This window comes from Rhamphochromis sp. 'chilingali', assembly GCF_963969265.1.
Source record: "Rhamphochromis sp. 'chilingali' genome assembly, chromosome: 3".
Lineage (NCBI taxonomy): Eukaryota > Metazoa > Chordata > Actinopteri > Cichliformes > Cichlidae > Rhamphochromis > Rhamphochromis sp. 'chilingali'.
In genome coordinates, this window is record NC_137931.1 from 19,037,632 (window position 1) to 19,064,308 (window position 26,677).

Below are 26,677 nucleotides of genomic sequence, written 5' to 3' on the forward strand. Positions count from 1 at the left end.
TTAAATCATCCCAGAGAGCCACGGAGGCAGAAAGAGTCCAACGGTCCCCAGCAGACACACTATGATGAACATCCACAGGAAGATCCGGTCTACGACCATGGCCACATACTTCCAGTCCTCCTTCACCTGAGAGAAGACATAAAACCAAAAATGAGCCAGTAAACTTGGAGAAATATATAAAACCCAGGCTGTCTTATGTTTGACACCCCTGATGCAAACTTTTGACCGCAAATCTATAACCAAAAAAATCCAATACTTGCCGAAAAGTCTGCATCTTCTGCTCTTAGGTGTTCAGCGATGTACGTTATTCCCTCCAGGGCGGATATGACAGCAGGAGACAAAGAAGAGTCCCACTGGTTCTGGGTCGAACCACACTCCACAGGGGTATCCCACTCTAAGCTGACAGTGGACCGTGTCTGTGGTAGGAGTGTATAGCCCAGAGACCGAGCAGAAAGACAAGATGGGGACCCAAACCTCTCCAAATGCTCCATGTTTGAGTAACCATGAAAGTCCCAGTGGTTAATTTCATCTCCAGCATCCACATCAGACTCCTGAGTGATCCAGATGCTGTGGGAGGGGCCCGGAGTCTGGAGAGGGAGGAGTTTATCGCTCAGGTGGTGTTGCCTAAGAAAGGTAGATGGGTTTGTAGAAAAATTACAATGACATTGTAACGACAAGCAAAACATTGTGAAAATATAAAACAGAAAAACTAATGATTACAACTATCTGTCACCTTAAATTATATATTTCCCTTATTTTTACCACTACCTCAAATTATCAATATACTTCTACTGCCAATAGGTGGTGGTAAAATGCCTAGAAGCTGTCTGCCAACCACAATTAAACAAAGAAGTAGAGTTTGGAGGCTGTGAATGTATGGTGGGGCTGCTATGTTATCTCTCTGCAATGTGTATTAAAATCAGCCAAATGGTTCAAGCATATAATGAAAACAATAAACCTGTGCAGAGATTTTGTGGTTTCCTGTGTGGATTACCGCACTAACTCAGTCGAGAGCTAATTAATTGGATTGAATTAGCCAATCCTAAACTTCAACTCATACACATTTGACCACGTAGAAGTCAACTACACTAAGCTATTTATGACCATGTAAAAACCTGCAGTGCCTCTAATGGTCATAGAGGCTTTCTCACCTTGCAGGCCTGAGTCCATGATGCGGGCGCTTCATGCAGAGCCAGCGCGGCACCACAGACAGGAAAAGCCTCCGAACCCACCGGGGCATGGTGTGAGTCTCTGATGATCGGTGGTGCACATTCAAAACAAACACGGTGATGATGATTGACAGCGTGACAAAGATCATAGTGAAGAGCAGGTACTCCCCAATCAGCGGGATGACTAGCGATGTGGATGGGATGATCTCGGTGATGAGCAGCAGGAAGACAGTGAGCGACAGCAGCACGGAGATGCACAGCGTGATCTTCTCGCCGCAGTCTGATGGCAGGTAGAAGACCAGGACGGTCAGGCAGGAGATGAGAAGGCAGGGGATGATGAGGTTGATGGTGTAGAACAACGGCAGGCGGCGGATCACGAAGTAGTAAGTGATGTCGGGGTAGATCTCGTGACAGCAGTCGTATTTCTTGGTATTGTAGGTTCCTACAGCGTTGACAATTGCCCATTCTCCACTCTCCCAGTAGCCCTAAAAGTCAGACTCTTTTTAGCCACACTGACATTGTGCAGAGGAAGTTTAAAGTTAAAGCAGCAGGGGGAAAGCCTGTTACAGGAGAAAGCCAGGAAATAACAGAATAACAACAAGGAGGGGTTGGACTGAGAATCTTCACAGGACCCAAACAAAGCAGGGACTTAGTGCTGGAGTGGAATGAGAAGAGTACCAACAACTTAAACTTCACTTGGCTTGACACACCTCCCCCTGCTGGTCATCCTTACCCAGCATACAGTTCATCTCATGAACATTGTCCCCTTCCCTTGTCTTTGCACCTACAGCTTGCACCTCCATGTCCCTCTCAACTGAAAAAGTCAGGAAAGAGTTGTCTTGACTCTACTCTGGCAGAGTGGCTGGTCCTGATGGCATCAGCCCCAAAGTTGTGCTGCTCAGCTGTGTCTTATCAGGAACCAGAGTTTTAAACTGCATAAGGTCCTGACTCTCTCAAGGACATTCTGTCTTGTCCCTGTCCACAAAAACATCTCACCCAACTACTTCCAATGACCACAGGCCAGCTGCGCTGACCTTACAAGTCATGAAGATACTGGAGAGAATAATCCCCCACAATGATTATTGTTTATTGTTCTTTCCTCTTTTATTTTGGTAGTCATTTGTCTCCTGTGTGTTGCAGTTAGTTTTACTTTCCCTGTCACATTCATGTTATCTGTTCCTGTTTTCCCCTCTGTGCCTCATGCCCCTGATTACCCCTTTGTGTATCTGTCTGTATAAATAGTGCTGCCTTTTGTTACAGCGTACTCTCCAAGTGTTGCAGGATAGAGATCTCAAATGCAGACATGTGGAGTCAAACTGAAGAAACAAACTTACTTCTGCATTCTGTGCTTCAAAATCACACCATATTAACTCTTTCCCCTATAAAGACAACATTTCATGACCTCCCCTGTAGCCATAATGACACCTTTTAACACCTCAGTATATCAGTTAAGATGTAGTTTGCAGGCCATTATAATAGTTTCCATGTTTTAAATCCAAGTTCAGAAAAGAGCTTCAAGGGTTCCTCCTAGTATAGGGGTGGCCAACTCCAGGCCTCGAGATCCGGTGTCCTGCAGATTTTAGATGTATCCTTGATCCAACACAGCTGATTGAAATGTCTAAATGACCTCCTCAACATTTCTTGAAGTTCTCCAGAAGCCTGGTAATGAACTAATCATTTGATTCAGGTGTGCTGACCCGGGGTGACATCTAAAACCTGCAGGACACTGGCTCTCGAGGCCTGGAGTTGGCCACCCCTGTCCTAGTAGGTGTCCAAGGGGTAAAGAGTTAAAGAAACCTGCCACGTTTTACAACTCAGAAATCTCCCCAGGATTTGGGGTTTTTCTTTTTTCACTATTCTGTGAATTTTTCCAGAACCTATTACTGCAGTGAAACATGACGCTGGGAAATACTTTGTTAATTAAAATGTTAGCAGCCTGAGAGTTTGGCGGGCATTCTTCTGTAAAACAAAACACATGTGAAGAGCCGATAAGAGGAGGTAAAGAGGTGCAGGAGGTGTTAGGAAGGAAATCATAAGAGAGTATGAGGGAGGAATGTGGAGGGGGAGGGGAAGCAGAGCAACCTCCACCCACGTGTTCCCACCTTCAGGTCCACGGTGTTCTCAAAGGGCTCCAGGTCGATCTTGGCACGGTCATACGTCCAGGATCCGAACTTCATCTTGCAGCTCTGCTGGTCAAAGGGGAAGAAGGTGACGTCGATGGAGCAGGAGGATTTGTAGATGGCGGGCGGTACCCAGCGGATACGACCGGTGTAAAACAGCTGTGCCTTGGTCATGTGGGTGACAGCGAACTCCCCGTCAGCACTTTAACAAGAAAAGAGGGTAAAAAGTTTTAATTTCATTAGTTTTTAAACTCAGAAGGTGAATCAATAAACCTGGAGCTATGCCCATTTACACGAGCTATGCTTAATAATTGATAGCTGAATGTAAATGACACCGATGCAAGCTCATTTTCACTGAAAGCGGAGAGAGTTTCATCTCCATCCAGACCAATTTTAATACTCCCCCGAGCCCCGAGGGCTGGAAACTCAACTAAAACTGTGTGATGCAACATCGCCGTGCATCCGCAACAGAATCAGGGTCATTTATTCAACAGCATAATTTGCATGCATCGCCAATTGATATGCAGGAAAATGCAGAAAATACCATGGAGCTGTTTGTCTCCATGTAAGTGACCTCAACTCCTCTTTCGCTCTTCAATGAAGGAGGACTGTGTTATGGATCAAGCAGCTAATTGATCACTACAGATAATTTCCAGGTCCACCTACAGAAAGTCGTCTCTGTTCAGGAACAGTATGTGTGTCCTTGAGCATCTGCTGTGAGCGTGACTCAATATTTTAAATCCAAATAAAATAAGAGTTAATAATCCTTATTTACCCCCAGATGTTTTTGCAGGGTTTATAGAGATCTTTATCTGGCTTATTTGCTCTTTGGATAGGGGTCACATGATGGTGGTTGAAAACTCAAGGGTTGTAGCTGAATAGTCAAGTTTTTCAGGAAGGTTCAAACTGAGTGAAATGATCCTGAAATATCTGCAAATATCTGCATGGGCAGCGTCGTAAGAACAGGTCGACCTCTGTAAATACGAAGGACAATGCTTCAATTCTTCCTTTATTATCTTTAGGAGAGGATAATCTGGAACACCTGTTGTTAAAGGAGATAATACCATCCCACAAATCATAACGACGAAAACAAATAATCTGCATGGCTGAGAAGTGGCACAGAGCATGTAATTCATTTATTTGTTTTAAACCTTCAGTCTGTTTCTTATGATGTTGGTGCGTTGCACAGAGGGAATATGTTTTTATATATAAAAAATGTCCTAAATTAAGATTATGGGCTGTACTAAATCGTTAGGCACTTTGCTACTAACAGCCTTTCACAAAAACACATCCATTTCTTTAGTTGACCCGAAAAATACAATACAGACATATTTTCAGCAGATGAACACTATCTGAAAGTCATGTCTTTAAGTAACAGGAAAAAAAAATCCAGCAAAGACCTGACACAGGACCTGAGAGATGCACCAGGGCCTTCAACTGATCCATCTACTGTTCACTAAATCCTCATCAGAAATGGTCTCGGTGGAAGTGTGGCTGTCAGAAGCCATTCTTAATGAAGGAAAGCAGGGAGAAAACGCTGAGGTATGAAAATTAAACAAGAACTGTGGCAAACGGTCTTCAGGAGTGATGAATTTGAAATGTTTGGTTCTGCTTTGGTTCATCATCAGTACATACATACATAGGAGGTGAGGAGAGAGGTACAACAAGAGAGGTTTACAGGCATCTCTAAAACACGGTGGAGGCTCTGTCATGGTTTCAGGCTGCATTTCAGCCAGTGGTGTTGGGGATCTTGTCAAAATGAATGAATTATGAACTCAGAAAAGTACCTTCAGACTTTGATCTACCACATAATACCATTTGGAAAATGTTTAACTGATAACAGGTAACTGGGCAAGACACTTTACCTTACCGCCTACTGGTGTTGGCCAGAGGGGCCGATGGCGCGATATGGCAGCCTCGCTTCTGTCATTCTGCCCCAGGGCAGCTGTGGCTACAACTGTAGCTTGCCTCCACCAGTGTGTGAATGTGAGAGTGAATGAATAATGGCATTGTAAAGCGCTTTGGGTGCCTTGAAAAGCGCTATACAGTGGGGCAAAAAAGTATTTAGTCAGCCACCGATTGTGCAAGTTCCCCCACTTAAAATGATGACAGAGGTCAGTAATTTGCACCAGAGGTACACTTCAACTGTGAGATACAGAATGTGAAAAAAAAATCCATGAATCCACATGGTAGGATTTGTAAAGAATTTATTCGTAAATTAGGGTGGAAAATAAGTATTTGGTCACCTCAAACAAGGAAAATCTCTGGCTCTCACAGACCTGTAACGTCTTCTGTAAGAAGCTTTTCTGTCCCCCACTCATTACCTGTATGAATGGCACCTGTTTGAACTCATCATCTGTATAAAAGACACCTGTCCACAGCCTCAAACCGTCAGACTCCAAACTCCGCCATGGCCAAGACCAAAGAGCTTTCGAAGGACACCAGGAAAAGTATTGTAGACCTGCACCAGACTGGGAAGAGTGAATCTACAATAGGCAAGCAGCTTGGTGTGAAAAAATCAACTGTGGGAGCGATCATCAGAAAATGGAAGACATACAAGACCACTGATAATCTCCCTCGATCTGGGGCTCCACGCAAGATCTCATCCCGTGGGGTCAAAATGATCATGAGAACGGTGAGCAAAGATCCCAGAACCACACGGGGGGACCTGGTGAATGACCTGCAGAGAGCTGGGACCAAAGTAACAAAGGTCACCATCAGTAACACACTACAACGGCAGGGAATCAAATCCCGCAGTGCCAGACGTGTTCCGCTGCTGAAGCCAGTGCATGTCCAGGCCCGTCTGAAGTTTGCCAGAGAGCACATGGATGATACAGCAGAGGATTGGGAGAATGTCATGTGGTCAGATGAAACCAAAGTAGAACTTTTTGGTATAAACTCAACTCGTCGTGTTTGGAGGAAGAAGAATACTGAGTTGCATCCCAAGAACACCATACCTACTGTGAAGCATGGGGGTGGAAACATCATGCTATGGGGCTGTTTTTCTGCCAAGGGGACAGGACGACTGATCCGTGTTAAGGACAGAATGAATGGGGCCATGTATCGTGAGATTTTGAGCCAAAACCTCCTTCCATCAGTGAGAACTTTGAGGATGAAACGAGGCTGGGTCTTCCAACATAACAATGATCCAAAACACACCGCCCGGGCAACAAAGGAGTGGCTCCGTAAGAAGCATTTGAAAGTCCTGGAGTGGCCTAGCCAGTCTCCAGACCTCAACCCCATAGAAAATCTGTGGCGGGAGTTGAAAGTCCGTGTTGCTCGGCGACAGCCCCAAAACATCACTGCTCTCGAGAAGATCTGCATGGAGGAATGGGCCAAAATACCAGCTACTGTGTGTGCAAACCTGGTAAAGACCTATAGTAAACGTTTGACCTCTGTTATTGCCAACAAAGGTTATGTTACAAAGTATTGAGTTGTATTTTTGTTATTGACCAAATACTTATTTTCCACCCTGATTTACGAATAAATTCTTTACAAATCCTACCATGTGGATTCATGGATTTTTTTTTCACATTCTGTATCTCACAGTTGAAGTGTACCTCTGGTGCAAATTACTGACCTCTGTCATCATTTTAGGTGGGGGAACTTGCACAATCGGTGGCTGACTAAATACTTTTTTGCCCCACTGTATAAATCCAATCCATTATTATTATTATAACATTTTTCATTTTCAGCATGATAATGATCCCAAACACACTGCCAGTGCAGCAAAATCATACCTGGATAGAAAAAGACACAGTGGAACACTATCAGTCATGGATTGGCCTCCTCAGAGCCCGGACCTCAACATTATTGAAGCAGTGTGGGATCATGTTGACAGAGAACAGAACAAAAGGCAGAAACATCCAAATAAGAGCTTTGAATGTCCTTCAAGAAGCCTGGAGAACTATTCCTGAAGACTATTTAAAGAAATAACAAGAAATAATTATTTAGGCACCAGAAGCAGAAATACTATTTGTTATTAGTGAAAAATATTTAAGTATTTATGTGTTGCTCAGTACTCTGTTTTCCCAATAGAATATAAAGAAATGAGGGGGAAAAACTGTATTTGGATTTTTTAGGATCATAGGCTGCCTCTCAAAATGTTTACTCTGTTATCTGCTCATTGAGGTTAGAGGACACTTTAAGGAATAGACATGCTGTCCTCCAGAGAACTTACCGGTCAGTAGAAGGTGGTGTTGCACTTGCAAGCCTCTTATTTCAAACATAACTTGTGCCTAAGAAGGTTAGGCGTGCAGCACAAGTTACCGTGGCGATGCAATCTGGTAAGATGTAAAGAGCACCACTGTAACACTGAAAGCCCTGGGTTTAACCTGGGGTTACCTTGCTAAGCCCCCAAATCCTGGCCTCCTGGGATAGACTGATGTCATTGCTTCTCTACTCTCAGTGAATTTTAAGATGAGTTTGACAGGATGAAGGAGGACGAGGAGAAGGGTGGACTCGTGAATCATGCGTGTGGTTTTTACTTGTTGTACAGCACAATGTCGGGCACCCAGATGAGCTCAGAAGGGACTCTGATGGACGTCACATTGTTGAAGTCAGAAGGACTCCACCGCAGCTTGTAATCCGTCCATTCCTTTCAATGAATACACATTTTTATGTCATTTTAGGACACAAAACACATTTGAATTACATTTACTTAACTTTCAGACCCAGTTTTTGTTTTCACCCACCTGTTTCAGCCACACGTTGGTTGTCATCATCTGATTTTTCTCATCCTGTTTTTTGTAAATGAAGTGGACACAGCGAGTGAGCCATGCATCTAACGCCCTAGTAGGTGCAATGGCACAAAACAGAAAGGGGGAATAGTTTTTAAAGTTTTGAAGGTATGGTTAAATTTCCTACCACATCTATAAGCTGGGCGATGGACAGGCCAAACTTGACGATGACCACGTCTGTGACGTTCTTCGCCGGTCGAGTCCACTTGCTGTAGCCTCTAAACAAACTCCTGAAGAGCTCGTCCTCAGTGTGAACACGATCCCAGTCCTCAGAGAGCACTGATAGAGAGGCAGAGACAGATCAGCAACACTGTCGGGTTCAGACTATCATCCTGCAGTAGTTTAAAAGTGCTTCCTTTGTCTGATCTATCTTATGTAATCAGTCACTCATATCATGAAACCTTAAATGTTTTCATCCAGTTTGATGCATTTTGCAGGTCTCATTTTACCTTCTTGCAAATCTCTAAGGAAGCTCTCACTCACTAAAACACATTTATACAGGCAAAAGTCAATCACACACACAGAGGCCTCTGCCAGAAAGTGGGCTTTGAGTAACTTCAGAGGTGATCCTTGATGAAAATCAGTGTATATAACCATGGTAGCATATGCTGCAGACATAACCTGGTCCGGAGTGGGTGAACACCCACTTGCTTCAATAACTATTCCTGTCAATAAAAGACCAGTTAAAGATTTTGTAACATATTTTCCTACTTCAAAGAACTTGGTGTCCCTCGTGCTTTTTATTTAGAGAGAATCTGATTTTCGCTTTTCAAAATCTAAGACACATTTCTGGAAAGTTTCTGTCCTTTTCTCAAAACTCTGAACCCCAAAGCTGGTTTTCAAACTAAATTCAGAACCTCTGATTTCACGATAACATATCAAAACAGGTTTTATGCTCAAGACTGTACAGTGTTGTCAGGTCAGGTGCAAGCAATTTATTAGAAACTCTAAAAATTAAATGAACACAAAGCATTCAAGACTTTTCAACCATATGTGCAATTCTGCAAAAAAAATTAAGCAAAGAAAAAAAAAAGACCCCTCACACCAGAATCCTCTAATTGTAGGTAATTCACTTTATCCTATTTTCCTTCTTTCACATAAAAACATATAATAAATTATTATTTTCTATGTAATGCAGCTCTCATAATGCTTGTATGCATCATAATATTAGCGAGTGCAAGTAAACTTTATATTCTATGAGGAAAATGTGAACAAGGAGCTGGAAAGTTTCCTCAGAGATTTTAGTTCATATTGACACGATACAATCACACAGCTGCTGCAGAGCTGTCTCCTGTTAATAATAATAATAATAACTTTATTTATAAAGTGCTTTCAAACAAAGTGCTGTACAACTAAAGAGATAAATAAAATGAAAGTGATACATAGCAATACAGGTAAAAGACACAATACAAGTTAAAAACAATGAAAAATTAAAAACTAAAAGCCATAGAATTAAGACATGTAGGATCGGGTGAACAAATGTGTCTTCGACTTAGTTTTAAAAACCTCCACAGAGCATGCCTGCCGAATATCTTGAGGGAGGTTGTTCCAAAGAAATGGGGCACGAAAAGAAAAAGCACGCTCTCCAATTGTCTTTTTTCTGGCTCTAGGAACTTTTAGAAGGCCAGAGTCCTGAGATCGTAGAGCACGAGATGGAACATAAAGGTGTAAAAGGTTGGAGAGGTATGTAGGTGCCAATCCGTTTAAAGCCTTGTAGGTGAGAGCAGGACCTTAAAATCTGCTCGAACCTGACAAGGTAGCCAATGCAGAGATCTCAGAACAGGGGTAATGTGCTCAAATTTCCCCGTTCCTATTGAAATGCGAGCATTTTGCACCATCTGTAGACTTCTAAAACTTTTTCTTTGGTAGGCCAGAAAGAAGAGCATTGCAATAATCAATACGGGAAGACCTCTGCAGTGTCGCTTGACAAAACTTGTCTGATTCTGGCTATGTTCCTCAAATGATAAAAGGCGGATTTTGTTATCTCTTTTACATGAGTTTCAAAGGAGAGCACCATGTCGAACCACACACCCAAGTTTTTTTACCTTGTTCCTGCAATTTATGACACTGTCATCAATTTTCAAGATGAAATTTTGGGACAAGTGATGAAATTTGTGTGGCCCAATGACCATCAACTCTGCCTTATCAGTATTTAGGAACAAGAAATTATCCGATAACCAGCCCTTAATTGCAGAAAAACAACATTCTAGTTTAGAGACTTCAGCACAATTTCCAGTGGTTAAAGGAACATAAAGCTGCAGGTTATCAGCGTAACAATGAAAGGTTACATTAAAAGAATGTAAAAGAACACCAAAGGGAGCAGGTACATAGAAAACAGCAATGGTCCAAGTAAGGAGCCCTGAGGGACCTCATGCCTCACTGCACAAGTCTCTGTCAGTGCGCCCCAGGGCAGCTGTGGCTACAATGTAGCTTGCCATTGCCAGTGTGTGAATGTGTGTGAATGGGTGAATGACTGAATGTAGTGTAAAGCGCTTTGGGGTCCTTAGGGACTGAGTAAAGCACTATACAAATGCAGGCCATTTACCATTTACCATTTTTAAAACTAACAGCCTGAGACCTCCCAAGCAGGTAAGATCTCAGCCATGATAAAACATTTCCTGTAATTCCAATAAAATGTTCAAGCCTATCCAATAATATGGAGTGGTCCACAGTGTCAACTGCAGCACTTAGATCCAGCAGTAATAAAACTGAAGTGCAATCATTGTCTGCATTTACCAGCAGATCATTTACCACTTTGACTAAAGCTGTTTCTGTGGAGTGATTTGGTCTAAAAGCAGACTGAAATGGTTCAAACAGATTGCTTGTTGACAAATGCTCAGTGAGCTGCTTAAAAACCACTTTTTCAAAGATTTTAGATAAAAAAGACAGATGTGAGATGGGTCTATAGTTTGCGACCATATCAACATCCAGTCCAGGCTTTTTCAAGATTGGCACTACCACAGCTGATTTAAAACATTCAGAAAAGACTCCGGTCATCAATGAAGTATTTAAAAGAAACAGAATGTAGGGTCCTAATACTGACCACAGTTCCTTTATAACCCAGGCTGGTAGAGGATCCAAAGAACAGGTTGTACATTGAGCTGCTTTTACAACCTTAGTTAATCCAGACAGAGAAATAACCTTGAAGTCACAGAACAGTTTATCAGCACCAACAGGCAAAGCAGATGAGTAGTCTAATGAACAGCTTGAGGAGGGAGTAATATGATTTCTAAGTGTTTCAGCCCTGTCTCTGAAAAACGTAAGAAAGTCATGAGCTATCAAATTAGAACAGCAGAGAGTTGACTTATTCTCTGTAAGTTGCGACACTGTGTTGAAAAGGAGTTTTGAGTTATGTTTATGACTCATGATGAGATTTGAGAAATAATTTGCTTTCACTGTCGATATCGCTGATTGAAGAGAAGATAATGAGTCCTTCCAAGCCTGGAGAAATATGTCTAGTCTGGAAGATCTCCAGTGATGCTCTGCTTTTCTACAATTTCTTCTCAAGTTCAAGAGCTTCTCATTTAACCAAGGCATAGGGTTCCTTTTTTGACATTTCAACTTCTTTACGGGAGCAACAGAGTCCAGTAGTTCAAGAAGTGTATTATTAAGATTCGCAGTCAAGGTGTCCACACATAACTCCTGAGTAAAAATAGGGTCCAACACATCAGGTAGATGTAATTTAACTCCAAACAATGCTTCGGGGCTAATATAACGAGATGATCTGAGGGGCAATTTTCCCCTCTCAGAAGCTGGAGATTTAGGGATTAAAATATCAAATAAAATTGCTGAGTGGTCTAGAATAGGTAAAACACAATTTTCAGACAACCTGGGGGAGCTGAAGAAACTGGCATCGGTGGGGCAAAGTTCCAGCAAGGGTGCCACTTCACCAGCGCGCAGCCATGTCTCAGTTAGGAACATGACATTCAGCTTATGAGTACCAAAAAAGCCCGAAGAGCATGAGTTTTATTTTATACAGATCTTGCGTTTAAGAGAGCTAATTTAACTCTCTGTCTATCCGTGCTAGCAGGCAGTAATTGTAGGTTGTTCATATTTGCTCCACCTTCCCTCGTATCCCGTCGGCATGGCGACCAATAAAGCAGCCTCGGGTGAGCGTGCTCTGATGACGTCGGGTAAACAGGAAGAAGGCAACGCTGTTTGAGGCCAAAATAAAGTCCTAAACAGCCAGAGTCACTGATGGTAAGGACCTGCTGCATCCAAGTTCTGACCCGAACACGCTTCCCAGAGCACATGCCGCGCATTCGTCCACTTCTCCAGCGCGTCCGTTTCAAAGGATTCCAGGGGGATCACGGCGATGCAGTTCCTCCGGTACCGACGCCAGAGGCGGCGGGAGTCCTCCACATCACTCGCTAACGCTGGGGAGCTTCAGTAGTGAGTCACAGATATTAAGCAGCATCTGTCGCTGATGTCACACAGTGGAAATTTGTATTTATCTTGTATATTGTTTTTATTCTGATTTTTAGTGTTTATTTATGAGTGTCGTTTTATTTGCATGGTTTTATTCTGTTTCTATTGCATGGTTTTTAGTGTTTTATGTGACACGGTTTTTATCCACTGTGGACTGGCTGCACATGGGACAGCTGATAGGGACCACTTGCTGAGGCAGGGGTGTGTCCAGAGGTGGCCTATCAGCTGTGTAAAGACCTTTTAAAAACAGGCTAGCTGAGCACTGAAGGAGAGAGGCCCCAGACTGGAAGGTTAATGCGAGATGGCCAGTGTGACGCGGCGACCCAGTCCTGACCTCATGGAACGGCAACAGTGAGAGACAGCGTGTGTGATTGGCAGCAGGGCAGAGGTTTACCTCTGCCTGCATTTGTGAGTAGTGTCTCTACTGTTGTTTGTCTGCCGAAGACGAGGCTGGCGTGGACTCTGCTCTAAAGAAGGAATTCCTGGCCTGCTGATGGACCCATAATGAACATGTGGCATAATTATAGCGGGGGGGGGGGGTTTAGTGAATGTAGAAAATGGTAGTTTTACGGGTTTTAGAATTGTTTTATTTAGTTTTAGTAGATTGACAACATTTTATTACGTACATTTTAAGGGTGTTTTTATTTGTGCTCCCTGGCCTAGTAATAAACTGTTTCTGATCAGACCTGCTTCCTCTCGGTGCCCGACTCTGACTCGCTTGCTCCCCCTTGTATTTTAAAGAATCTTTCTTTTTAGCGTGACATTCTGGCGCGACCGCTTTAGTGTCGCCGCGTGTTACACTCATATACCAACAGGGAGTGGGTTTTTTAAACTAGCAGGGACACCACTAAGAACATAAAACATAAACATTGCAGAACCGAGAGACGGCGTGCCATGACATCCAGCGCCATCTTCTTACAAACGTTCCACCACATCTCAAAGGAGCTCTATTGGACTGAGATCTGGTGACTGTGGAGGCTATGTTCAAGGAACCAGTTTGAGAGGATCTGAGTTTTGTGACATAGTGTGTATTCCTGCTGGGAGCAGACATCAGACGATGTTACACTGTGGCCATAAAGAGATGTACACGGTCAGCAACAACACTCAGGCAGGCTGTGGTGTTTAAAGGATGCTTAGTTGGTACTAAGGAGCCCAAATTGTGCTAAGAAAATTTCCCCCACACTATAACACCACCACCAGCCGGAACTGGGGCCCGTTCTTCGTACGTCGCTTACTACATCCAAGATCAAATGACACATCCAAGACCAAATCATCGCGCTAACTGTGAGCTCGCTAATCCGGTTCCCCGAACACACCTGCTGTTGACGATTAGTACAGCTGGATGAAGTAATGTGAGATCACTGGGTGTCGTAAAAGGGGCTACGCATCGATAGTAGAAACATTGATCGGCAACCCTCTGATTGGTCGGCGAAAATGTCGAAGGAGCGCGCTCGGTATTTTTCGGCAGCAGAGCAAGAACTCCTGAGTGAGGGATTTCAGGAGTTTCAGAGTTTAATCAGAACGCAAGGGAACACTGCAAAGGCTGCAAAAGCAAGGAGAGAGGGCTGGCAGAAAGTTGCTGACAAATTAAACTCGTAAGTAATTTAATAATAACAATAATAATAATGGATTGGATTGATATAGCGCTTTTCAAGGCACCCAAAGCGCATGACAATGCCACTATTCAGTCACTCTCACATTCACACACTGGTGGAGGCAGCTACGGTTGTAGCCACAGCTGCCCTGGCGCAGACTGACAGAAGCGAGGCTGCCATATCGCGCCATCGGCCCCTCTGGCCAACACCAGTAGGCGGTAGGGTAGATTTATTATATTACACTATATTATCCAATATTATATTACATTATATTATATTATGTTATATTATATCCCCTTTCACATTAGAGCCACAACAGGACCCACTAGAACATGGGAACAAGTAAAAGTGAAATATAAGAATATTCTACAGAATGGTAATATTTATCACTTATATTGCTTTTTGTCTCTTGGAAAGAGACCCTGAAATAATCTGTTTGTTTGTTCATAACAGCAACCAAGAAAAGGGCAGAGCAAACAAAGACAGGTGGTGGTCCTGCATCCCCTCGTCAACAAGTTGGTTAAGTAAATAATACCCCCACGGGAATATCGATATTTCTCTATGAGCACACTGTCGCGCTGAGCTAAAGGATCCTGTCTGTCCCGCAATATACGCTGAATTCTGAAAACTCTCCTTATCAATCTTGCACCTTCCGCAATGGGCTGCTCGCGTAAACGGACAGGACATGGCTGCGACAGACTTCCCAAATCCACCTTCGCTTTTATAGCCGTGGTCTCTCATCTTGATTACACGAAGTAATTTGCAATTGCTACTCTGAAATATGAATTACATCTGTAATAATCACATACATGTAATAGAATGTTAATAGTACATTTCCCTTTTTTAGGAAATAACCTGTATGTATCTGTGTGAAATCAATAAATGGATCAGGTGCTGCATTATCTTTGGTTACATTGATGTTATTTATTTATGGTGAAACAGTGGTGGAATATCGCTGTTGCTTTTGTATAAATGAAGCGGACATACCTGAGTGGCCGCGATCTAATCCTGTTTACATAAAGTAAACCTGCTCCCGAGCAGGTTTACGCTTACGGCTCTGTTGCTATGGCAGCAAGTCCCAGATGAGCTTCGGGGAACCGAACGATCCAAGATCACGCGAAATCGTCAACAATCAAATCCAGCTAACCTACTTAGCGAGGTACGAAGAACGGGCCCCTGTTCATAGAAGGCACGATGGAGCCATCCTTTTATGTCTGATTCTGACCCTACCATCTGAGCAATATTTTTCCAATCTTCTATTGTCCAGTTTTGGTGAGCCCATGAGAACTGTAGCCTCAGTGCGGTGTGGTCTTGTGCTGCCTCATGGTTTCATGTGTGTGTTCAGAGATGGTCTTCTGCATACCTTGGTTACCAATATTACAGCAGAAAAGAACACATTTACAGCCTGCTAGAAATAATGGCTTAGAACTCTACCCTTCTACTTGCACACAGTTCTATCGTCATTTTTTGCTCTTTGGAGAGCTGAACTTCTGCACTGCGCTGAAGTTTCTCTCTACATGAGGCAAAATAAATACACATACAGGACCATAAATCCCATGTAAGCTGTTTCAAGCACTACAGAGATCACAAGACTTCGGTTTGTTGTGGTCATGGGCACCACAGACATGTCCCACCGACCAGAAAGCACCAAAAGCTCTTCATAGCTCTTATACTCTTTAAAACTTTTTCATTTACAGTAAATAGTTTGTTCACTGATGGCTTAATCACTGTCTTGTTCACTGCACTTTTGCTGTGTAGAAACTGAAAGAAACATTTAAATATTTGCACTCTTCAGCACTTTCACTTCACATTCCTCCTCTCTGAAGACCTTCCTCTTCCCCCATGGGTCATGGGTGTTCCTGATTTATCTCCTCACTTTTCTCCCCCTCCAGCCTTTTTTAAGGACCAGTCTGCATTTTCACTCATACTTCGCTTAAACCAAAGTCATTACAGTTGAGAGAGATACTGTACCCAGTCTCTGGGGGAAAAGCTATTACCTGAATTTTATTGTTCATAAAATTTCAAAGATTAGGATGTGATCTACTACACTTGGATTTAATTTGATCTTACGCACAAACCATTAGAGATAATTGAAGTTATTGTAAAACACTGAGTGTGGTTTTCCAGCGTTCATAACTCATCGGGGGAGTCCTTTCACGCTTGAAATAAAACTCTTTAATTCTCAGTGTTTGACCTTTTTGTATCAGATGTGATTTCTCTTGCAGGATAAATGAACACCGATGGTAACTATATTGCTTTTCTGTTCAGCTTGCATCTAGAAAGCCCTCCATCACTCTCTGTCTCAGCTTTGAACTCTGGCGAGCCATCTGGCATCACCAGCAAGCAATTTAGGATTAGCCAGAGCAAGAAACGGCGAGCCAACAGCACAAACTGTGCAAATGTGATGCCAGTTTTTCTGATTACATTGGCTATTTATAACTGGCAAAATGATGTCTCAGGTAAGGCTGTGCCAATGGAGGACAAACAGATATGTTGTTGGATTGTGCAGCAGTTTGTGTCCCTGGATTTAGCATAAAGACCCCAGCTGCTGTGTCTCATTTAGGACATGATTAAGGTTTAAGCTAATTTGTGTGGAGAATTATCAGTGAGCTTCAGTTTCTCTGAAGGATGAGTTGATCCTTTTTTGCCTGAATACTTAAGATTATGTTAAATCTATAATCCGTTACTTTTTCACACCAAATGCACTAATTAAAATGCACCTTTTAAACGTGTCACTGGGTGTGCAGCTTTGTAAACAAGCGTGCTTCACTTTACGGTTGGATCATTAGAATCACTACAAGTCCTCAATGGTTTTTACTCACAGGTCTTATAATAAAAAATAACAACCAGAAGAGTACACAGAGATAACTTTCAGTTAGGATAGCCATCTGCAGTGCTGAGAAAAAGTATTTGCCCAATTCCTGATTTCTTCATTTGTTGATATTTAGAATAGAATAGAATAGAATTCAACTGTATTGTCATTGCACATGCACAGGTACAGGGCAACGAAATGCAGTTTGCATCCATTCAGAGGTGCTTTAGTGATATAGATATATTACTAGGGATGGGTATCGTTTAGGTTTTATCCGATACCGGTGCCAAATCGGTACTTTTGAAACGGTGCCGGTGCTCAAACGGTGCTCAAACCGGTGCTTAATGAATGGAGAACACAAAATTGGTCCAAAAACCTCTCATGTTCAGCTGGTTTTTGTAAAAAGATAACAATGTTAGCCTTTTCTGCGGCTATGGGGCATATATGGTATCACTCTTGGCTGGAAGCAGTGCTTAAACAATGCAAAAAACACAAACTTTATCCAAAAACCTCTCATGTTTAGCCGTTTCCCTCTTTTTCTTTGGTCATTTTAGCCTTTTTGGCCAGGGTGAAGGGAGTATCTGCCATCAAACAAGAAGACAGCCGCATGTAGCTATGATGATGTTTGCTAGTTCACCTTACCTGCATTAAAGTAATAACGTGGTTTGCCTACTCAACGTAAATTACACACGAACAACATTAAGCTACTCACGCAGAGAAGAACGGCTGCTGCTGCCATCATCATCCGTCATCATTTCTGCTACACTGGCAGGGCTAGGGACCAGGACTCTCCTCTTCGTGTTTTTGGGGATGTTGCTAACTCCGGGTCTGATAACATGCACCACACCCGCAGTAGATGCGCTCGGTGTGGGGTCTCGCAGCAAGCTATCAAATACGGCGCATTTCTTGGCTTTTAAAAAAACCGCTATGCGTCGCCAGGTGTTTCATCGGATTCGAGGTGTTACTTCCTTTGACACTATCACAGTATCAGCTTAAAGCACTTGTTGCAGGCTGCTGAGTTTGCATATTTTGCTGTGAAGTACAGCCAGACTTTTGACCGCTTCGCCTTGGGCATTTTTAATCTGTAGCTCTGCTCTAAAAGAACGTACGTACCTGGACCCGCCTACTATCCTCGGAAATGTAAAATGATTGGCTAGAAGTGTATCACAGCTCAGGAAAAAAAAGCACCGAAATAAAGCACCAAAATGTGCGCTGCTTTTCGGTCTGGTTACTACCGTTTATGTCAGAACCGGTGCCATCATGGCACCGGACACCGGTACCCATCCCTATATATTACAATATATATTAGCAATAATATAGATATGTAAGTATATTACAGAAATGGGTCTATTATGGTATGTTATAATGTACACGGTATGAAGTATGTTGTGAATATTCTATAACTATAGGTATGTACAGGCTGTAGTGAGTACAAGCTATGTACAGGATATGAACAGGATATAAATATGAAAAACTATACAGAATATGAAATAAATAACTTTACAGAAATCTGAGATATACAGTTATACAGAAATGGGAACTATGCAAGTTGTAAACAGTTGTAGGGTTAAAAATTATCGTATGTACAGAATGATTATTTACAGAGCTATACAGTAGTGCAGTTAAGATAAGTGAGGGTGTGGATAATTTCTACAGAGGCTATATAAAGTGCTAGTGGTTGTGAGTGGTGGTTCAGTCCATGTTATTATTGTGTGTTTGAGGGTACAGTTGTCCATTGTGGGTGTGTGTATGTTCAGTCCATGTGTTAACGTGGGTCAGATGTCAGGAGGCAGAGTTCAGGAGTCTGACAACTGTGGGGAAGAAGCTGTTCCGGTACCTGGTGGTCTTAGTCCGGAGGCTCCTGTGGCGCCTCCCAGAGGGCAGGAGGGTGAAGAGTCCATGTGATGGGTGACTGGGGTCTCTGATGATTTTCCCAGCCCTTTTCAGACACCGCTTCCTGTAGATGTCTTTTATGGCAGGAAGTGGTGCTCCGGTGATGTGCTGGGCAGTTTTCACGACCCTCTGCAACGCCTTCCGGTCCGAGGCAGAGCAGTTCCCGTACCAGACTGTTATACAGTTGGTCAGGATGCTCTCGATGGTGCAACGATAGAAGTTCACCAGGATGTCTGAGGACAGGTGATTCTTCCTCAGAGTCCTCAAGAAGAAGAGGCGCTGGTGAGCCTTCTTGACCAGCTTGGAGCAGTTGGTCGTCCAGGTGAGATCCTCGGAGATGTGGACTCCCAGGAACTTGAAGCTGCTCACACGCTCCACAGTCATCCCCTTAATGTGGATGGGTGGATGTGGGTCAGCATTCCTCCTGTAGTCTACGATGAGCTCCTTAGTCTTCTCGGTGTTAAGCAGCAGGTTGTTTGTGTCGCACCACTCAGCCAGACGATCCACCTCCTCCCTGTAGGCGGCCTCATCGTTGTCACTGATGAGGCCAATCAACGTGGTGTCATCTGCAAACTTAATGATGGTGTTGGAACCATCAGCAGGTCTGCAGTCGTGGGTGAAGAGGGAGTAGAGGAAAGGGCTCATCACACAGCCTTGTGGTACACCGGTGTTCATTGTGATGGTAGATGAGCAGTGGTTATCCAGCCGGACATGTTGGGGGCAGCTGGTCAGGAAGTCCAGTAACCATTTGCAGATGAGGGAACTGATGCCCAGGTCTGTCAGTTTCCTGATGAGTTGTGAGGGGTGGATTGTATTGAACGCTGAACTGAAGTCTATAAACAGCATTCTGGCGTAGGTGTTGTTGTTGTCCAGGTGTGAGAGGACAGAGTGCAGTGCAATGGAGACTACATCCTCTGTGCTCCTGTTCTGGCGGTATGCGAATTGGTGGGGGTCCAGGATGGGGGGGAGACAGGATTTGAAGTGTGCTAGGACCAGCTGCTCTAAGCACTTAGTGATGATGGGGGTGAGGGCTACTGGGCGGTAGTCATTGAGGCAAGATGGGTTGGAGTTTTTGGGTATCGGGATGATGGAGGTGGATCTGAAGCAGGCCGGTACCACAGCGTGGGCCAAGGACAGGTTGAATATGTCTGTCAGCACTCCTGCAAGCTCCCCAGAACACGCTCTGAGAACACACCCGGGGATGCCATCAGGACCTGCAGCCTTGTGGACATTGATCCTGCTCAGCACCGCTCCTACATCGGTGGGGAAGACAGTCAGAGGTTGGTGGTCTGGCGTCACATCTGCTTTGGTTGTGGGGTTCCCTCGCTCAAAACGAGCATAAAAGTTGTTGAGCTCGTTGGGGAAGGAGACATCAGAGGATGCGGGGGAGGGTTTGGTGGTCCTGTAGTCTGTGATGGTCTGGAGTCCTTGCCACATGCGTCGGGGGTTGGAGTTGGAGAAGTGTTCTTCTACCTTCTTTTTGTAATGGTGTTTGGCTTTTTTGATGCCCTTCTTTAGATTAGCCCTGGCTGTACTGTAGGCGTGTGAATCTCCTGACCTAAAGGAGGTGTTGCGGGCCTTCAGGAGGAGACGAACATCCCGGTTCATCCAAGGCTTCTGGTTGGGGTACATGGTGATCCGTTTCTGGGTGGTGACACTGTCTGTGGTTTTGGAGATGTAATCCAGTACAGATGAGGCGTACTGGTCCAGGTCTGTGTGGGTGAACATATTCCAGTCTGTGTTTTTAAATCTGTCCTGGAGCACTGCGTCTGTCCCCTCTGGCCACACTTTAATTGTCCTCACAGCAGGTTTCACACGTTGGATGAGTGGTGAATACCTAGGTGTGAGGAACAGGGAGAGATGGTCCGATTGTCCAATGTGGGGGAGGGGTGTGGCTTTGTAGGCTGCAGCCAGGTTGGAATACACATGGTCTAAAGTATTGTCTCCTCTGGTGTGGCAGGAGACATGTTGGTGGAATCTGGGGAGGACTGTCTTTAAGTTGGTGTGGTTGAAGTCGCCAGCAACAGTAATAGCAGCCTCGGGGTGTTTATTCTGGTGTTTGTTAATGGCTGCAGAAAGTTCTTTCATGGTCAACCTAGCATTAGCGTCGGGGGGTATATACACGGCAGTGAGTATGATCGAAGTGAGTTCTCTGGGGAGATAATAAGGTCTGCATTTGACCATTAAAAACTCCGCATTAGGTGAGCAGTGACTCTCAGTAGTAGTGGAGTTCATGCACCAAGCATTGTTAATATAAATGCACAAACCTCCACCTCTGGTCTTGCCGGAGTCATCTGCTAGCCTGTCGGCTCGGTGTGTGTGGCGTCCTGCTAACTCGATAACATTGTCTGGGCAGCTGTTGTTCAACCATGTTTCGGTGAAAAACATGACATTTGAGTCCATAATCCGTCTGTTGTTAGTGATGGAGAGCCGTATCTCATCCATTTTGTTTGCCAGAGAACGGACATTGGCGAGGAAAATACTGGGTAAAGGCAGCCGGTGTGGTGTTAGCTTTAGCTTAGCCCGTAGCCCTCCGCGCCTACCTCGCCTTTGTTTACGATCTCGGCGCCGTCTGCGTGCACTTCCGCCCGGCCGGGGAGAGTGGGCAGCCTCCAGTGTTCTGGAGATCTCTGGGATGAGTCGGAGATCGGCGATAAAACTGTTGGAGTTATGAGTCCAGATGTCCAGAAGCTCTTGGTCGTGTCCAAATTCATGGGCTGCATTCTCCTGAGGACCCGGCCTTCGCGGTCTACGTGGGCCGGGTCCTCAGAAGATCGGGTAGGCCGGAAGTAAACGGCCGTGAAATTGGACGGTCTAGCCTTCTGATTAGCGTCACCGCTGTCTCGGTGGAGTTTAATAAACTCAGCCGTCTGCTCCTTGCTGTCTAAAATATAACAGGACACTGGAGTAAACTCTCGGCCATCTCACACTTCTGTTTAATCAGTTTTCTGTTTGACGTTTAGTCAGCTGTGTAAAAACCAAGGAGGAACCCACCCGGGGGATTAATAAAGTTTTATTTTATCTAATCTAATAACTTTAATCTCAGCCAAACCGATTTACTCACGAACAAACAAAACACTGAAAAAAGCCCAACAATAACATTTTTAGGTTGTCTAAGTGACTTATATATTACGTTTGTCACGGCCGGGCGGGTTACACACAGTAATTCGGCGTGCCCGTGTGGCGTGCTGGCTAGACCCAAGCGCGGCGAAGGCTAGCGGTGGGTTTGGAGCAGGCACGCAGTTATTCTAGTAACGATCAGTGCACGAAGCGTGGCTTCGGAACGGTCGTTACCGACAGAGAGCGAGCGGAGCCGGGAAGAGAAAAAGGATTGAAGGGATAATCACTCACGGTTGCTGAATCAGGCGGAGACTGACGTCGGCAGAGTTTCGGAGCTCCTGACACGAAGAGAATGATGTCTGAGCGGCGAACAGGTGGGTGGCGTCTCTCTTTTAACCCCGGCCCCGTGATCAGCTGATCACAGCTGATCACCGGCTGACAACGTTTAACCCGAGCAGCGAAAGTCCGCGGTGATCTGAAAATGATGTGCCGGGAGTTGTGCCATTCTCGGCCGCATCAGTAACCCTCGAGCTCCCGGCTAGCTATCGAGCTGGTGGGTAGCAGACGTCTCCGAAAACGTCGAAGCACTTTAGCAAAGATGCGATATCTTGATAAACCGAGCAGATATTTGATGTTTACACAGCTACTTTCTCGCCTGAAAATATGTTAAAAGTTTATTTCGTGACCCAGAAAGATTAATAAGAGTAATTTTTAAAACTTAGTAGCGGCCGCCATTAGCCGGAAACTGGAGCTTGGCTGGGCCGCGCTATGAATTCTGGGATATGGTGGGCCACGAAGGACACACCCGACCCATCCTTCAAATTCGGAAAAAGGAGCACGCATTTGTCGGCTGCATTCGGAGGGGTCTACGAATTTGGACAGCCTTCGGCGCGTCGCTGTGACGTAATCGGTCTACAAATGCGGCCTCAGGAGAATGCAGCCCATGAATTTGGACACGACACTTGTCTGCTGTAGGTCAGCAACGCACAGCAATTATTTATATTTGTCACACTTTCACGTTTCAGATGAAACAAATTCATCAAGTCTCGTCTCACATTTACCCAAATACATCTTTGATGATCCCCAAGACATTTTGGGAAAAGTTATCTTGCAGAAAAAAGCAGAAAACCCGAATTTGGATGATTCTGAGTCCTATTACGTCTGCATAAACCTAAGCATTTCATGAAAAGAACATCATACCAACGGTCAAACATTACTCACCACGATTGAACATCTGGCCTTAGAGAAGGAAATTGCAGAAGCCTTACCCGACCCTGTTATGAGAAATTACTTGACTTTGATATTCAGGATGTCCTCCATGTGTTTTGAGAAGAAGGTCCTTACGGGTTTTTTGACATTCTGCTTTTAAGAAAATATACGGTGTTATTTAAGCTATATAATTTTAAGTTTTATTTTTTAAAGCTTCTGAAACTGTATGCTGAGTGATCGTGCCGTTTGAGTCTTATGTACTGGAACAAAAATAGAACGATAGGCTTAAAGTTCAAATTTATTTCACAAATAAGTATGGACCACATTCATTTGAATAAAAATTAAGCAATTTAATAAAACTGAATTACAGAATAAAGTTGTGTCAAGGACTTAAGGAAACACACAGACTTCCAATGCTTCCACAGACCAAATCCTGCTTCACATTGCAGGCCTCTGACTAAATGCCGAATTCAAATCCCATTTTTGCAAAGCGTTAACATGACAGTAACACCAACCAGCTTAGAAGAAATGTTGAACTTTTCCTTTAACATCTATAATTTTGTTTTTTCTGTCTCAATGACAAATATTGCTGGCTCTGCAGACATTTTTGGCAGCATGTTGGTCTCCTTTACTTTGATGACAACCTGTGGCCAAACAATCAGAGGAAAAAGGGAAAACAGAGAAGCTAACTAACTTTGGTGAAACCTAGCCCAAAAAGATGATGGTGACATGAATAGTCTGTGGCCAAGAAGTGGACAAAGGTGATGAAATGGAAGCCATATTGGCAGAAAACGGTCCCATGAGGTTTATATTTTTGGCAGCTAAAGCAGAAACAATAAAGTTGATAAGGAACTTGGATGGGCGAACTAAATCCTGTCAACTCCGAGTATATCCAGCTTCAGGTGCAGCAGGAGGGGAGGACACAAAAAGGAACTCTGTGTTTGGTAAGGTCTGACAATTTAAGTTTGTTTAGAAAAAAACTGAGTTTTCCTCATGTCTGGGTTACTAAAGCCAGTTTTCTTGAATAGGGCCCTGCTCTACATGGATGTCACAGGCTAAGCCAAAGATGCAGCGATTACTCAGGACACTGAAGTAGCTCTGCAGACATTTTTGGCAGACATTTTTGGTGGACCTATCAGAATGGGTTAAAGGATTACAATTGATCTTTCTTTTTGTTCTTTTTTTCTTTTTTTGAGAAACTACTCCACTTCGAATCTAGTAGGGATATCTAATATCACGGTCTCCATGTGGCCGGGATATTAGAGAAAACTTTGTCACAAATGTCAAACATTGAAAACACTGACCTTTAATTAGCAGGAAAATCACTCAGTGGGTTAACATGAATTGGAAATCATTGAGATGAGTCTGAATTAAAGTCTATTAAAAGCCTGGAAAGACAGGTTTTCAGATTTTAACCAAATGTAGACACTAAATGGAGGATCATAAGTGATCACTACAAAAACCATGAGAGAAATACAAAAAGAATACTTCCCATTTCTATTTCAGGAACAAACATTTTACAATCTTGGCACGATTTCTTAAAATTCTGCATCTAAAAGGTCTAAAAACAAATCAGATTTGTTCTCAACGTTTTATAAAGTACTATCTGCATATACAATACTACTCTATTTGTATAGCACATTTCTGAGGCTGGCAGTGCTTCAGGTAATCTCAACATTTCTTCTTCCTGTGACATATGACTCGTATTATTTTCACACTCAGTGACTCCTCATGCCCAGCCAATGAGGGCAATGTCACTACCACAAAGCAGGGGTTTTATCTGTCCTAATTTACTAAGAGTAAAAAGCCAACATTTCTAACCTGTTTTGTTAACTGGGGACTTATTTACTTGAGCATCGTAGACAGTTTTGTCCATCAAATGGTCCAAAATAAAAGGTAAATGCGTAGTTTTCTGTCAACTAAGGTTTCTCAGAATCGTTGCCTTTGCTGTAGGTGATCAGTGGTCATTCAACTGCATGAAGTTTAACAGAGCCACAGGATTGTCTCACTGTAAGGGGTCTAGGGTTCAGGTTAATTTGTCTCCCATGCCTCAGCTTCTGCCACTTTAGCAGGAACTTCTCTTTCTCTCTCACCCTCTTCTCTTCTATTCTCTCCATGCTTCATTTCAGGTGTGCCAACTCGCCCACCCCTGCTGCAGCTTATATGCTGTTTCTCAGCTCCGCCCCAGCACCAGATAAACAGCTTTTTCTATTTTCTCCTACTCACCTAAACTCTTCCGATTAGCCCCGACTCCTGCCTCCAAACGCTCTGTCACACTAATTCCCCACTGTTCTACCACGTCAGTTTCTGAAACTAGGGTGTAATTTTAAGCACCTAAAAAGACTTACAGGTGCACAATAAAACTGAAGGTCTTAAATTGTAAATAAACCTTTCACAGGAGAGTACAAATGCCTTATTACCACTTTTGCAACAGGCTAAACATTCGCTCATCCCTCTTGAAATACCCTGAAAGCAGTCATTAATTCCAGATAGTTTGTGCATATATGCATGTTAGTTTTTGGTTTTTCACTGATACCAGCTGATACCTTTTGAGAGAAATTGGTATGAAAACGGTCACAAATGTGCAAAATGTGTTCAGAATTTTGAGTGCTCACAAATGCCTGCTCCGCTCCACGCACAAAAACAGATCACTGAACACTGTTTTACACGTTTTTGCATTAAAACCTGGATATTTAGAAGTGTTTTTAAAGTGACAGCATCACAGACCTGATCGTTTTTTGCCTCAAAAAGCTTCCTGTGCTGTGCCAGCGTCAAAAACACATAATACACATCTAAATGAGTGGAGACTAACTGAACTTTTGCAGTCCTGTTTGGGTCTGCTGTGTACTGAATCGGGATTTAAGCTCAATCCTGACTCTGCAGGATGTTAATTTTTAAATGAAGTCATTATGAATATACACTCCAAAAAAACAGAAACGTTTTTTTAAACAGTACCACTTAAAAGCATAGCAATTAAGTAAATTCCATTAAATGTAATGTTTCACTTGTAATGTTGTTTTACTTGTGTAGCACAGTTACATGGAAAAAAATTACTTAAAGTCAGCATAGCCCTTTGTGTAGATGCCCCAACACAGATTGTATAAAACACCTTTAAAATGCTACTTTAGTGCATTGATCATAGTAATAATAAATGCGAATGTGAATAAATGACTATTGGCCTTCTATACGAGCCAGCAATAAAGGACTACAAGTTTCAAATATTCTTTTGCACTATCAGAACATTGCAGGAATATGCGATATGATGATTAACAGCCTTCCCTTACTCGATTAATTTGCAACACCGCTTTATAAATGCATCATGTCAAAACGGGAGAGCAAAAGATGTACCCCAAGTCTCACAGTCACTGATTCCTTTAAGTAAAAGGGAGGCAACAAAGTTATAAAGTCAGGAAATCCCCATGAGATGACTAAAAGCCTCGGTGCTTTTCAACGTGCTCCTACAGGGAAGTCACGGCTGATTTTTACCATATAAATCCCATCAATCTTTTTCGCCGCCTCTCTTACCGGAGTTGATGAGGATCCAGCAGCAGCAGAGAGGCGTCAGGTCTCGTTTGCGCCCCATTTGAAGCGCTACAAAGGGATCCCACCGGCGTTCACACGAAGCTCAGCTTCACTCCGAGGTTCCCAGCGC

At 43.5% G+C, this 26,677-nt stretch overlaps 1 protein-coding gene across 1 annotated transcript; it reads right to left on the minus strand.

The window, feature by feature from the left end:
- Window positions 1-26,677, minus strand: LOC308394669 (neuronal acetylcholine receptor subunit alpha-2-like; the record flags this gene model as incomplete). Its single annotated transcript, XM_080879089.1, has 8 exons — window positions 26,551-26,677; window positions 8,156-8,307; window positions 7,984-8,028; window positions 7,777-7,886; window positions 3,272-3,491; window positions 1,152-1,654; window positions 261-624; window positions 1-126 (listed from the first exon to the last, which is right to left on the minus strand). The coding sequence occupies exons 1-8, from the start codon at window positions 26,606-26,608 to the stop codon at window positions 1-3; spliced, it is 1,578 nt and encodes a 525-aa protein (XP_080735215.1). The 5' UTR covers window positions 26,609-26,677.